The 15,587-nt window shown below is 38.6% G+C and overlaps 1 protein-coding gene across 1 annotated transcript; it reads right to left on the bottom strand.

Moving 5' to 3' along the window:
* Positions 1-278: 278 nt before the first annotated feature.
* On the bottom strand, positions 279-15,092 carry zgc:195282 (uncharacterized protein LOC100192223 homolog). The gene is made up of 4 exons (XM_059969112.1): positions 14,955-15,092; positions 13,994-14,088; positions 5,524-5,578; positions 279-890 (listed from the first exon to the last, which is right to left on the bottom strand). The coding sequence occupies exons 1-4, from the start codon at positions 14,995-14,997 to the stop codon at positions 814-816; spliced, it is 270 nt and encodes an 89-aa protein (XP_059825095.1). The 5' UTR covers positions 14,998-15,092; the 3' UTR covers positions 279-813.
* Between the last annotated feature and the right edge of the window lie 495 nt (positions 15,093-15,587).

The following is a 15,587-nucleotide window of genomic DNA, read 5'->3' as shown; positions in this document are numbered from 1 at the left end:
TGCTGTGAATTTTTGAGGAGGTTTAATTTGGCAGAGGCTTCTCTTTATTTTGCACCAAATGATAGATGAAATCCAATTTCAATGATAAGAAATTTCTGTTCAGAGAGAGCAAACATAGCATCAGCTTTTATTTTCAGAAGCCATCTGGAAACTCAGTATCTATATTTCAGTCAATGATTAGTTGACATACAAATTTTCTATTATATATGGATTTTAAAGTGAGAAAATGATAATAGTGTAGCAACAGGAAGTCAAGAGATGCAGACAGGAAGTGCAGAAATATTTTTTTATTACAGAAGGATATAACATTCTTAGAAACACAATGACATTCTATTGCACACGTTACTCATGTATAGGTGCAAATACCAGTCCATACATTAGTTACTGCAATTGATTCAGTGCACAAATGGATGGAACACTAACCAGTCTGTAGAGACAGGTCTGTTTCACAGCAGCTTGTCTCCAATCAATCAAATTGGAAAAAAGAATAACAATGAGCTGCTTTATGAAGAATCATAGATTTCTGTATTGTCCTTTGAAGACTTGATTTCACTAAAAGTACAAACAGGACCACAAAATTACTGTCAGACGTTCTGAAGCAAACAGATTGGTTTCATGTACAAAGCTATATTACCATGGATGGTTTGACATCAAGTCACTTTAAAACATTTTCTCATTTACACAACAATGGAGCACAGCAACTAATTAATTTCTAAAGATAAAATTGTTTCTACAAGCTGTTACTTTTCTGTACGTTGCTGTTTGATTTTCTCAAGAGTTAAAGCTGCAAGTCGTTCTTATAACAGGATGAAGCTAAGTGCTGGGGTTCTCAACTGAAACATTGGATCCGGCTGCTCCAGAAGTCGTTCGAGATGCTGGCCGCCTTGGTCCTGCAGTGAAATACAAGCAACAATAAAATTAAGTGAATATTAAAGGACTATTAACAAAGTATCAGACACTAGGAACTTCACCTACTGAGTTTATACACAATTCTCAAATTGCTTGCCTTATAGTACTGTATGGGCATGATTTAACATTTAGTTTGTTTCTTTAGAATGATTAATATCTAAAACTGTACATTGTACATTTTGTTATATCCCTGCTAAATATTTGCATATCACTTCATGGTTAAACCTCTCAAACCTGTACACAGTTCTGACTAAGTTGTTTCTTCCTGGACTATTCACTTATTGTTCACTCTATGCCTGTAATTTATTTAGAAAACTATTTTGATACTGATTTTTTTTTATTTCTAAGTTCCTAGAACTTTGATTTACTTCAGACTCAGAAGGTAAATTTACAAGAAACTACAATAAATACTCAGTGCTCTGTGTTTGTCTGTGAAGTTAATTGTGAAAGTACAGTACGTCACTAGCTGGAGTCCCAGCCTGAACAGTTACAGACTGAAATCACTGCTTTAGATCTCCCAACCAAAACAGGGGTATCTATTATTGGCTCTGTTTATCTGAGCAACTGATTGAATAATGCTGGTAATATTTGTTGAAAGTATCATGATCATATAACAAGAATGTACTGAGAGGTTCTGATGAAGTCCAGCAGAAAGAGGCTGATACCTTGTTTTTCCATTTGGTTTTTTTTTGTAGCATAGTTTTATATGTAAATTAAATGGAAAATTTGACTACTAAATCTCTTAGGAGGCTTGGGGATTCAAGATTCACTTTCTGTAGACATACCATGGTACAGATTGTTCTTTTTCTAATATTGGTTTGACAACGTTCTTCATTAGAAGGTGATATGAAATGCAAGTTAAATTGTAGCGTTCTCAATGATGTACATGTAATAACCTTAGTGCAAGATGGTAGAGGTGACTTGCTTGCTGCTGCGTTTCATGTGTGCTTGACATCTGGTGTGTTAAGACACAGAATCTTTCTTTTGCTGTTGGTAATGGGACCGCTTATCTCTGTCCTCATGTTGGTGTACATATATTTAGTATGCAGCAACTATGTCAAGAACTTGATTGCATTTGAACCTTAATCTGTAATTAGCTGATAGTGCATATGAATCATTATTTCTGTGAAGTAATGAACCCTTCCAAATTGATAATGATGGAAGAGGAAAGATTCTATATATACTGTGTTCATGTATATTGTGTTAACTGATACACCTGCTCCTGCTTGTCCCAACTGTGGTGTTTGTAGTACCACAGAGCAGAATATCAGGAGTGTATGCTGTGGAGTAGAGACTCTTGAATTGATATTCAATGGGTAATTCAGACTTTAGTAGCCATTCTAACAGAAATTATTAAGCAGGATTGCTAAAGTTGGCAGGAGTTTGTATAGACCAAACTGGTGACGTAATCACTATGAACTTCAGTTTTGGCTAGTGTAAAAACCACAAAATATCACATCAATTTACTGAATGGATTTGATCACATGAATCAAAATTAATTGATTATGTTACAGATAATGGTATAAGCCTGATAACATAATATTTACAATTTGTTTGTAGATACGGAAACTGGTGGCAATGCTACATCATAAACTAACTCAGCATAGTACCATTTAATTACAAATATTGCATGATTTGTAGCTCAAGACCATGGAGCTGTTGAGTTGTTGAAATCTTTGGGTAGTAGAGAAAGGGAACCTGGTTTGATGGATATGAAACTCTACCCAGTACAGTTGTCTGAATGCTTCATGAAATGCCATAGCAAACTGTGGAGTTATATAAAGAATTGGTGAGAAACAGGAATAAAGCATATCCTCACTAGCTCAGGCTTGTTAAGGGGAGGCAGTAAGTGGTAATCTTTCCAATTTACACCACAAGAACAAAATAAGTACCTTTCATTACAATAAAAGAGAAGACCATAGTTTGCACAGTGTTTCAGTTTTAAAAAAACCCCAGAAGTATTTAAAGAGAAGTGGTTAAAACAGTGATGAAATAAAAATCATAGATTGAAAGAAGGAGTAAACTAGCATTTACAGTATATAAAGCATCTTTTGCATTGCCAGGAGATACTGAAGCATTTCACAGCCAGTGAATTGTTTAGGTCCTACAGTTGTTTTTAACTCAGTCAGTGTGGCAGACAATTTGTGCATAACTCACATTCATAAGATAAATAATCTGTTTTAGTAGTGTTACCTGATGAGGAAAAAGAATTGTTCAGGCATTGCATGACACATGTTTTGCCAATATTGATATAAGCTCACTGGTAAGCACGAGAGAGCAAATGGTGTCTTTGTTTAATGTTTTGCTGGAAAGCCAACACTTCTGACAGTGTAGCCCTCTCTCAGTGCATCACTTACATGGTGTGAAGACCTTCAAACTGTAATTCCATAGGAAATCTAGGTATTACGAACAACTACATCTGAACGGAAATAAAATGGATTGCCAAAAATGGACTGGAATCCTTTGTAAACAAGACTGAATTCAGTTAGAGTCATTGAGTTACAAAGCAATACAGTGCAGAAACAGGCCCTTCTGCCCAATGGCTCCATGCTGTTCATGTTGCTCAACCAGCTCTTCCCAGTTTCCTGCATTCAGCCCATATCCCTCTGAGCCCCACTCCTCCCAGTACCTGGCTAAACACTTCTTAAACAATACTACTGTATCTGCCTCACCAATTTCTTCTGGCAGATCATCCCATGTACTCATCACCCTCTGCATGAAAAAGTTTCCTCTCAGTTCTCTTTTAAATCTTTCCCTTCCCATCCTAGATCTGTGCCCCCTAGTTTTGGACTCTTCCATTACCATTCACCTTATCAAAACAAAAGAGATGGTTGTTAACTTCAGGAGGGCACGGAGCGACCACTCCCCGCTGAACATCAACGCCTCCTCAGTAGAGATTGTTAAGAGCACCAGATTCCTTGGTGTTCACCTGGCGGAGAATCTCACCTGCTCCCTCAACACCAGCTCCATAGCAAGAAAGCCCAGCAGCGTCTCTGCTTTCTGCGAAGGCTGAGGAAAGTCCATCTCCCACCCCCCCATCCTCATCACATTCTACAGGGGTTGTATTGAGAGCATCCTGAGCAGCTGCATCACTGCCTGGTTCGGAAATTGTACCATCTCGGATCGCAAGACCCTGCAGCGGATAGTGTGGTCAGCTGAGAAGATCATCGGGGTCTCTCTTCCCGCCATCACGGACATTTACACTACACGCTGCATCCACAAAGCAAACAGCATTATGAAGGACTCCACTCACCCCTCGTACAATCTCTTCTCCCTCCAGCCATCTGGGAAAAGGCACCGAAGCATTCGGGCTCTCACAACCAGACTATGTAACAGTTTCTTCCTCCAAGCTATCAGGCTCAACACCTAGAGCCTGGACTGAAACCTTACTGCCCTATTGTCCTGTTTATTATTTATTGTAATGCCTGCACTGTTTTGTGCACTTTATGCAGTCCTGTGTAGGTCTGTAGTCTAGTGTAGCTTTCTCTGTGTTTTTTTTTATTACGTAGTTCAGCCTAGTTTTTGTACTGTGTCATGTAAACCATGGTCCTGAAAAACGTTGTCTCATTTTTACTATGTACTGTACTGGCAGTTATGGTTGAAATGACAATAAAAGGGACTTGACTTATCTGCGCCTCTCATTATTTTAAACATTTCTATAAGGTCACCTCTTATTCTCCTACTTTCCAAGAAATAGAGACTTCGCCTGACTTCTCCCTATAACTCAGGCTCTTTAGACTTGGCAACAGCCTTGTAAATCTTCTCTGCAAGTTTTCCAGTTTAACCACAGTTAGCTTAATCTTTGTGAACCAATTTCATTTTGCTAGAGCTAACCCACAAGCTATCAAACCTATTTAATGATTTATACTAAAACTTTGGATAAATTGCACAGCATTTTGGTTATTTGAAGATTTTCCTGCACAGGACAACATGAGAAAGCAGAGTGAACAGTAGATCGGAGTGAATGGAAGCTCTATCGGTCAGCTGATGAAAAGAATGTGTTAGTTACCCCAAGGTTCTATTAACCACAAAAATGTGGAAATAAATTTTAAAATGAATCTGTAAAATCATTAAGGTTATGTTATTCTGTGGTTAGAGAGTGTTTTTGTGTATATATGGCTCTGCTCTTCGATCTTTGTGTAGGTGTACCTCTGCAATTCTGCCTTTCACTATTTGTCTGTGTCTGTGGTCTCTTTATTATAATAGATAACTACTAGGAATGACAGTGGATTCAGTCCAATAAACCACGGGTAAAACCTTCTCAACATTGACCACATCTACATGAAACGTTGCTGTTGAAAGCACCTCCAGGTTCAAGGACAGCTTCTACCCCTCAACCATCAGGCTCTTGAACAGAAGGGGATAACTACACTCATTCTATTTCTGGTGTTCCCACAACTAATGGTCTCACTTTAAGGACTCTTTATCTTGTCAATTCATGCTCGTTATTTATTGCAATTTATTTATATTTGTATTTGCACAGTTTATTGTTCATTGATCCCGTTTACAGTTACTGTTCTATAGACTTGCTTAGTGTTTCCGCTGAAAAAAGTCTCGGGTTGGAGACATGTATGCACTCTGATAATAAATTTTACTTTGAATATACTACCTTACCTCTTGGTCCAAAATACTGTAGGTAGCAGTGGCTGCAGTATGGTTTCTCATCGTGCTAAGCAAAAGAAACAACAATGAAATTAATATGGAAAATGTCTTTCATCCAAAAATATCCCTTTTTAAAAAAAAACTTGCAACACACACAGTATGCTGGATGAACTCAGCAGGCCAGGCTGTATCTATGGAAAAGAGTACAGTTGATGTTTTGGGCCGAGACCCTTCAGCAGGACTGAAGAAAAACCTTGGCCTGAACGTTGACTTTTCCATAGATGCTGCCTGACCTGCTGAGATCCTCCTGTATTTTGTGTGTGTTGCTTGGATTTCCAGCATCTGCAGATTTTCCCTTTTTTTAAAAAAACTTTTCTGCTTTTGTCATAGTCTCATGCTTTAAACATAATGGGTAATGTGCACAGCAAAATTCCACATTCAACAAATGGCAATGAATATCCTGTCAGTCTCTCTTTGGTAATATTGATTGAGAAGGAGATGTCATTAAGAATCTTTGTTTAATAACTGCACCTCCAACAGTGTAGGAATCTGAACAAGTGAACTGTCATCAATGACTGTAGACTCTTGTCAGCAGAAACTCACATTTATCATCCACAGGTTTACAATATGCATTTCTCTGATAATACTTCTCACTCAAAATATCTGTTCAAGCAGTTAATGTATAGCATTTGACTACAGACATGGGGCAGCAGATTTCCGAAAAGTATAAATTCTCCTAAAAAGCACCTACGACTATGCTCATGCTTGATGATGGGAGAGTGGTTCGTACAAAGCTGCAGGACTACAGAAGGAGGCTGATTAATGGTGACTGCATTTTCAATGCTCAACTAGCTTCCTGTTTCATTTGGAGCCAGCTATAAAGCCTCCAGTTGATGTAAATGCTGTTTACTGTGGCATGGTATGTGTTAGGAGGATGGCAGTAGCATGTAGACTCAATATGCAGCTCATGATACCATCCATTCAGAGTGCTGCTTGCAGCCTGCGCAATTAATAGGCCAACGTCGTGTCTCAAATCTGCTCTCGCATTGGATATCGTGGCCAGTCCTGTACCTTATCTATTTTTCTGCCCTTTCCCCACATTCAATGAACAACCCCAATTAATTATGCAGAATTTCAAACGGTAAACCCCCTCAGTAAAGATATTTCTCCTCACTTCACTCCTAACCGATTGTCCAGAGACCAATCTCCTTACATGCCAGAAGAAATAACCTCTGAGCATTCCTGAGCTGCCAGGCAAACTTAGTCATTCCGGCTAATAATGTGGCTTTGCTTAATCCAGGAACCCAAGTTGACCATTCGTCCAAAAACGTATCCAATCAGAATCAGCTTTAATATCTGTGGCATGTACCGTGGAATTTGTTGTTTTGCAGCAGCAGTAGATTGCAATACATAATAATAAACAACTAAATTACAATAAGAAATATATATAAACAAGTTGTGCAAAAAGAGAGCAAAAATGAAAGTAAAAAATAGCGAGGGAGTGCACAGGGGTTCATTGTCCATTCAGAAATCTAATGGTGGAGGGGAAGAAGCTGTTTCTAAAATGTATGCGTATGTTGAGTATGTGTCTTCAGGTTCCTGTACCTTGATAGTAGCAATGAGAATTATTTCTATAGAATTAATTCTATAAAATTAATCTCATGTCCTGGGTTATGTTTGTTTACATCATATATTAATAAGCCTACAGAATATAACATTCTGTATCCTTTTAGGGAATTAGCTCAGAGAATTCCTACATATAAAGTGAAATTGAAATGTAGTTGGATGACAGCAAAAGGAAACTAAACCTTTATGTAGTAGTAGGCAGCTGTCGATCCCAGGGGATGATGGGTTTGAGCCTCTGGTGGACTGTGTCCTCTCCAGGGCGCAAGACTGGGCGGGAAGATTTGAAAAATCGGCTGTTGCCAATGCAGTGTGTTCCCGCTCTCCATGTCACTGATGTAGTCCAAGGGAAGGGCAAGTGCTGATACAGCTTGGCACCAGTGTCATCGCAGAGGTTGCCAGAGTGAAACTGTAAACAGCATCAAACTGCCTCAGGGACCCCGGCCTTGGATTTCTTCCTCAGCATTTACACCCAAAGCCTTTCCCACAGGTGGGTATGGCCACAAGGCAGCAGAAGTTTAGGATCAGTTTTCCTTCTCCGAGGCGGGCTGCCGTCCAAGGCTGACAGCCCCACCTGCCCGAAAACCTTTATATAAGGTACATCATAATGATAAGTGACTTTTTTTATGATGATTCCTCAAAACTGTGCTTGTTGGGTAACTAGACTAATCCCCATTTTAACTACTTGGTGCTTAGGTGCTTTTATATAGCTTCTCCAAGTTGATTCACAGGAATTTTTCTAATCCAAGCTTGCAAATGAACCAAAATGGCACATCAGTGGAGGTTTGATTTTGGAGTCATGATAGTTGAAACGCAGCAATCAATGTGGGAGCAATGAAGTTAGAGGATGATCATAAATCTAGAGTGAGAGAGATGAAAATATTTTGGATGGCTTTTAGACCGAAGGAAATTAAAGATAAGGAAGGGCAAGATCATAGAGGTGATAGACAAGGCTGCATACAGTGACATTTGTATAGTCACAGTGAGAGATATTGGGAATATTCCCCTGACAATCAAAGCCTTTTTAAATGACTGAGATCAGCTTTACAGAAATAATTTATGTCTAACTACCCTCCCCTCTAATATAATTAGGCCTCACCAACATGTTATACAATTTCAACATACCATCCAACTCCTGTACCCAATACATTAATTTATGAATGCCAATGTGCCAAAAGCTCTCTTTAACACCCTATCTACTTGAGATGCCACTTTCAAGGAATTATGGACCTGTATTGCCAGATCTCTCTATTCCACTGCACTCCTCAGTGCCCTACTGCTCACTGTGTTCGCCCTACCCTAGTTGGTATCCAAGGTGTCACCTGGCTGCTCATCCAAAGTGCAACTCCACACACTTCTCAGTATTAACTTTCATCAGCCATTTTTCCAGCTGGTTGACGATCCCACTGCAAGCTTTGGCAGCCTTCCTCACTGTCCACAATACCCCCAATCGTGACATCATTCACAAATTTGCTGATCCACTTTACCATATTATCATCCAGATCATTGATACAGGTAACAAAGAGCAGACCCAGCACCAATCCCTGCAATACTCCACTCATCACAGACCTCCAGTCAGAAGGGCAACCATTTATCACCACTCTCCGGCTTTTCCTGCAAAACCATTTTACTGCCTCATATTGAATACTAGTAACTGAACCTTCTTGACCAATCTCCCATGCAGGACCTTGTCAAATGCCTTGTTAAAGTCCATGTTGATAACATCCACTATTCTGTCTTTATCAACTTTCCTGGTAACATCCTTGAAAAATTCTGCAAGATTGGTTAAATACGACCTACCATGCTCAAAGCTGTACTGACTGTCAGTCCACATCTACCCAAGTACTCATATATCTGGTCTCTTAGAATATGCAAGAAGTATTGAAGGAAAGGCAGACTAGTTCAGAGCATGGATCAACGCATGGAATTATGATATTGTAGCCTTTAGTGAGACTTGGTTGCAGGAGGGGCAGGACTGACAGCTCAATGTTTTAGGGTTACTTTGCTTTAGACGTGATGGAGTGGGAGGGATTAAAGGGAGGGGTGATGTTACTAGTCAGGGAAAACATCAAAGCAGTGCTCAGTCAGGACAGACCAGAGAACTTGTCCAGTGAGGTGTTATGAGTGGAGGTGAGAAATAAGAAAGTTATGATCACATTAATGGAGCTATATTATAGACCATGAAACAGTCCAAGGGATTTAGAGGAACAAATTTGTATAGAGACCCGCAGACTGTTGCAAGAAACATAAGGTTGTGATAGTAGGTGATTTTAACTTTCCACGTAGTGACTGGGACTCCTATACTGTAAAAGGGCTAGATGAGATAGAGTTTGTCAAATGTGTTCAAAAGTTTTCTTAATCATGATATAGAAGTGCCAATGATTCAGTGATCTTACTGCCATTAGTTCAAGGTAATTATGGAAAAAGATAGGTCTGGTCCTTGGGTTGAGATTCTAAATTGGAGAAAGGCCAATTTTGATGGTATTAGAAAGGATCTGGTAAACGTGTATTGAGACAGGCTGTTTTCTAGCAAAAGTGTACCTCGTAAATAGGAAGCCTTCAAAAGTGAAATTTTGAGAGTTTAAAGCTAGTATGTGCCTGCCAGAAGAAACGACAAGGATAACAGGTTTAGGGAGTTAGGTGCTAAGTTAAAGGACAGGACCTCCAGGGTTGTGATCTCAGGGTTGCTACCCAAACCACGTGTTAGTGAGGTCAGAAAGAGGAAGTTAATACAATTTAACACATGGCTAAGGAGTTAGTGCTGGAGGGAGGGCTTCAGATTTTTGGATCATTGGGCTCTCTTCCAGGGAAGGTGCGACCTGTATAGAAGAGAAGGTTTGTACCTAAACTGGAGGGAGACTAATATCCTAGTGGGACACTTTGCAAGTACTGGATGGTGGGAGGCTGGGGGGGGGGGGTTCAATTAGAGTTGCAGGGGGGTGGGAACCAGAGTGTCAGAACTATAGTACAGTGATTGTGGACCTCAGACAAAGTCAGGAAGCAAAAGATTGGGCAAGGTGTGATAGATGTTCTGATTTGTGTACAGTGCATTTCAATGCAAAAAGTATTGAAGAAAAGGCAGATGAGTTCAGGGCATGGTGATATTGTAGCTACTCCATCTGGTTCAGGTGACCTGTCTCCCTTCAGCTTCCCAAGTGCCTTCTCCTCAGAAATAGCGACTACACTCTCCCTGAGCTCCCGAATTTCTGGCATACTCCACACTGAAGAATGAAGCAAAATACTTAAGTTTATCCGCCATTTCTTTGTCCCGTATTACTATCTCTCCAGCATCATTTTCCTGTGGCTTGATATCCACTCTCACTCCTCTTTATATATCTGGGAAAAAAAAACTTCTGGTATCCTCTTTTATATTATTGGCTAGCTTACCTTCATATTTCATCATTTCTCTCCTTACAACTTTTTAGTTGCCCTCCATTTGTTTTTTGAAGCTTCCCAATCGTCTAATTCCCTACTAATTTTTGCTATATTATACACCCTCACTTTTGCTTTAATGCTATCTTTGACTTCCCTTGTCAGCCATGGTTGTATCATCTGCCCTTTAGATTACTTCTTCATCTTTGAGATACATCTATCCTGCACTTTCTGAGTTACCGGTACAACCTCCAGCCATTGCTGTTCTGTTGGCATCCCTGCTAATGTACCCTTCCAATCAACATTGGCCAGCTCCTCTCTCATGCTTCTGTAATTTCTATTACTCCACTGTGATACTGATATATCTGACTTTAGCTTCTTCCTCTCAACTGCACAGTAAATTTTATCATATAATGATCACTGAGTCCTTGGGATTCCCTTACCTTCCCTTACCTCCCCAATCAACTTTGGTTCATTACACTGAAACCACTCCAGAATCACCTTTCCGCTAGTGGGTTCAACCACAAGCTGCCATAAAAAGACCTATTGTAGGCACGCTACAGATTCCCTCTCTTTGGATCCAGTGCCAACCTAATTTCCCCATCTAACTGCAGATTGAAGTCCCCTGTGACAATTGTAAATTTCCTTTTTTACATGCCTTTTCTATCTCCCATTGTAATTTGTATCTCACATCTTGGCTATTGTTCAGAGGCCTGTATGCAACTCCCATCAGAACTTTTTTAACCTTGCTGTTTCTTAACTCCACCCACAAGGATTCTATATCTTCCAAACCTATGTCACCTCTTTCTGCCTACTCTCTGCCTACCTGCCTGTCTTTTTGATACAATGGGTATCCCTGGATGTCAAATTTCCAACTATTATCTTCTTTCAGCCATGACTCAGTGATGCCCACAGTGTGATACTGCCAATCTCTAACTGTGCTGCAAGATCATCTACTTTATTCCACATACTGCATGCATTCAAATATAACATGTTTTAAATATATCTGTGTTTTTCCTCCAGTTCAACCTTCAAGGATCTCTGCATTCATCCAATTCTTGCTTCTTCCGCATGCCTGATTTTCCTGGCACAACCAATAATAGCCATACATTCCTAAGCCCTATAATCTGAAATTCCTCCCTAAATAGCTTTACCTCTCGATGTTTCTCTTACTTTAAATCTACTTTTCAACCAGTCTTTTACTTGCATATGGTAACATTTCGTGATGTGATTTGGTACTAAACTTGCCGCAGGTTTCTTTTTCTATATGTTAAAGACACTTATATAAATGAAAGTTATCAATATTTTCTATAACTACGTAGGTCAAGTATACACTCTATAAATTAGTGCAGATTATTGGCAACTTGTTTTTGGGTGAAACACTTGATGGATTTCCACCCACCAGACATCTGAACGACAATCAAAATTCAGTCTAGTAATACTGATCTGAGCAGACGAAATGTCGATAAGGAAACATCAACTGCCTGGCTCATTGTTGGAGACCTCCTCCCTGAAAGAGGGGTTCCTTGTGGCTATACAAGACCAGATGGTTAATACAAAATTGATCAAAAGTACATAATAAAAGACCAATAAATTCAAGACAATAAATGCAAAAAATGCCAAGAGATATCAGAGACAGTCCCAACACTTTACAGGATCCTGCAGCACTTTAACATATTCCAATTACTTACACTTGCTCAACCAAGTGGCAACCATCAGTCACCAAAATCTTGCTTTAAAATGCAAACTCATAAAAAACACTAAACCTTACTACAAATACAAGGCAGATCCAGTTTTAGATTCAGAGTCTTGCAAATTATATTACAACTAATCCACCAATCATTATAATCGTTAACTACACAATTAAACAATTAAGGCTACACAGAAATATCTGTGTAAATCTCCAGAAAGCCACAATAATAAACACCACTAGAATTGTCTGAAAGTTCTTCATAACTGAGAAGTGAATGTGCTTGCCTATGCCCATATCTCAGTGTTTAACAGTTTGAGCTGTAAAAAAATAATAACAATAATAACAACAGTCTGGAAATAATATTACAGGATAGATAAGCAAGAACAACTTACTTAATAGATATAACCATTCCAAACATATACAATATATGAAGATCAGTCAATGAAAAACACCAGAAATATGCTGAATTAAAAGAGGTAATTGAAAGACTATGGAACATGAACAGGGTATACAATGTCCTGATAATAATTACCTACAACTGATGTCATCCCCAAGTCACTGCACAATAACATTAAACAATCAGGCCTACACAGCATTATCTATGTAAATCTCAAGAAAGCCACAATGTTAAACATGACGAGAAGAGTCCGAATGTTCCTCACAACTGAGAAATGAGTGTGCTTGGCTAAGCTTGTACCTCAGCTTTTACAGATCAAATGCAGTTCAAAGTGCTTTACAATAGGATAAAAGGACAAACATAAATAAAATAAAATAAACATGAATGTAAAAGACAAAAAGACGTTAATTAAAAGCAAGATGAAGGTGAAATTAATACCTTTAGAAATCTACCATCTGAGGTGAGTTTGAGTGTAATGACCTCTCTTGCCAGCCCCAAGCAAATTGCTACTGCATCTCTTGCTTCAACAGCTTCAGTATTTCAGACATATGTATCTTTAATCTTTTATTGAAGTCAATTGCTCATAATAAAGATGCACATAAGAAAACAAATGTAAAGCATATGTTTGTTTTTGGGTAGTCTTACTTTGTCTGACTGCATTTTAATTGCATTTGTAGTCATTCTGAAGGATCAGATTATGTCACTGATGATAAAAGAAATGTTCAGTCCTCATCTATTCTTTGAAGTTTTTGATTGGCTGGTTCCTTCACTCATTTTTAAAGTGGATTTCCAAAATAGGCGTTTTGAAATTTTAAAGTTATATTTGCATAAAGCATGTCATTACAAAATGTCTCCGAGCTCCATATGGTTTACATTAACAGTCACTGTAACATGTGTTAGGCTATTTTAAAATGTATTAATTTGCTGTCTTGCTTTTACCCTGTAGAGTTAGTCAGTGTGATTGAAATTCATATCCTTTATTTATTCCAACAACCTTCATGCCAGTTACTCATGTTACAGCATTCATTTACACTGATGCATTCACAGCAATGCACACCACACATAATGCAACTGAAATGATCAATTTATCCACTGCTCAAGTAAGCAAGCTTGCTGAGAATCACATTCTCCCTGGTGCTCTGCCATGTAAATGGGGAGAATCCCAGTTGTGGAATTCTAACCCAGATCAAGGCAAAACATAATTAGTTTCATCTCCAGATGTACATGAGGCAGGAGATATTGATGTTCATGAATAAAAAGGAAGCAGCAGATGTTCTGGTTGTTTATAATTCCCACAAGGAGACAAGCATAGAGCTAGGTTGATAGGCCAGATTGGAATAATGCAACAAGGCAATAAGACATTGGGGCAAACAGAAAAGGCTGAAGACTGCACTTACGTCTGCATGCTGGCCAGGACTTAACTGACGCTTGCACCGGTAGCATTTCAGACAAAGTGGGTGGTAATCTTTGCCTAAGGATCGCTTTTTCTCCCCTGCAGAAAGGATAGCGTTAATAAAGAATGCTCTCATAACTGAAAAAAATCACTAATACAAACTGAAACACTTTTCTCCCTATAAATGGTAAAAATTTTGCCAAGATCTGTTTGATTCAGAGCAACTGAATGGTAGATGAGACATATCCTTTTATCTTTCCCAAACAAGTACACCTTTAATATTGGCCCTAACAGAGATTTCATTATGATACTGATATCCTTTCTGTCTGTTTGGATTAGCTGTTTTATCTAAAAGATTCATTTCAACATGTTTCTTCTAGAGCAATGTCTGAGGCCGACTCCTAAGACAACTATCATCTCAGTGAGATTTTTCAATGAAAGACGGTAACGCGCCCTTTATGCTGTTTTTTATATGCCAGTTCTGCAATGATAAATTGGCGTGTGACTGATATGGAGTCCTGCTCCTTATCTACCAACAGCTGTAAGTCGAGTAACTCCAAAGCCACCCTGCTCCCCATATGGTGCACTCACTCTACAGATGGTTTTAAAAAGAGGGAAGTTAATTATTTTAGTTATACTTAACAAACATTCATCTTCACTCTGTACTAATTAATCTGTTAAGCTCAGGGCTAAACACTTTGATAAATAAGTTCACACAGTGTACAATCATCTCATCATGACTGTTCCAGAAATTTCTGTAATTTTTTTGTTTAAAGTCAAAGTAAATTCTCCCTTTAAAATCTTTAGAAGAACATATTATGTCTCTGTCGCCATGTTCTTAAAAAAATATTCAGTTGAGTTACACAACTCTACCAACTGCAAGAGGGAACAAGCCACACCAACATGTTTACAGAATTAATTTTTCCTTTGGCTAAGTAATATGTTCTGAAGATTTGCACACTCACCAAAATAGACAGGCTTCCCACAACTTGGACAATATGAAAGCATATTTTAAAAATCTCTCAATTCAGTCCTATGGTAGATTAAGATTTTAAAAATGTAAAATAAACCTGACAGGAAAAGCTTGAAATGTGACGTGTTAGCTTTATAGGCAGGATGTGGTTTTCTTTAAGGCAACTATTAGCAAAGCCTCTGAGGAACTTAACTAAAACGCTGTTCATCAAAAACTATCAAGTTGCATGGCTCATAATATTTCCTAAAAACTTATTTTGTATTCCAGCCTTTAATATATGGGTGAAACATAAAAACATGACAAAGATCTTTGTCAAGTTTTAAGTAAGTTTGCGTTTATTTAATTACTTATTTTGAAAAATATGTTGTTTGTCAGTAAATGAGAGGTGGTGTTTCTTATTGAATGAGCATATTCATTTTGTTTTCATCTTCCAATATGTGAGCAATTGGCAAGTGGATCATTTTCAGTGCCTTTTTAAGTGAATATCACATTATCTGGGTGCTTTGTGCTCTATGAACAGGTTGCATCTGTTTGCCCATATATAGTTATCCGGTATGCTGCCACTAAGACAGATCACATCCCAGCAGGGGAGCAAAAGAAGCCAGCCCAAAATTATCGAGTAAGA

The sequence above is a fragment of the Hypanus sabinus genome, chromosome 5, assembly GCF_030144855.1.
Source record: "Hypanus sabinus isolate sHypSab1 chromosome 5, sHypSab1.hap1, whole genome shotgun sequence".
In the NCBI taxonomy this organism is placed as follows: Eukaryota; Metazoa; Chordata; class Chondrichthyes; order Myliobatiformes; family Dasyatidae; genus Hypanus; species Hypanus sabinus.
Note: the sequence above shows the minus strand (reverse complement) of the source record. Positions and strands in the feature narration are given on the sequence as shown.

Bases quoted from the DNA above. Each gene is read 5' to 3' on its own strand.
- zgc:195282 (XM_059969112.1), bottom strand. From the start codon at position 14,997: ATGCTTTCATATTGTCCAAGTTGTGGGAAGCCTGTCTATTTTG. The intron at 14,089-14,954 runs GTGAGTGTGCAA...TCCTTTCTGCAG, and splicing joins TGGGAAGCCTGTCTATTTTG to GGGAGAAAAAGCGATCCTTA. The intron at 891-5,523 runs GTAAGGTAGTAT...ATTTCACTGCAG, and splicing joins ACAGTATTTTGGACCAAGAG to GACCAAGGCGGCCAGCATCT.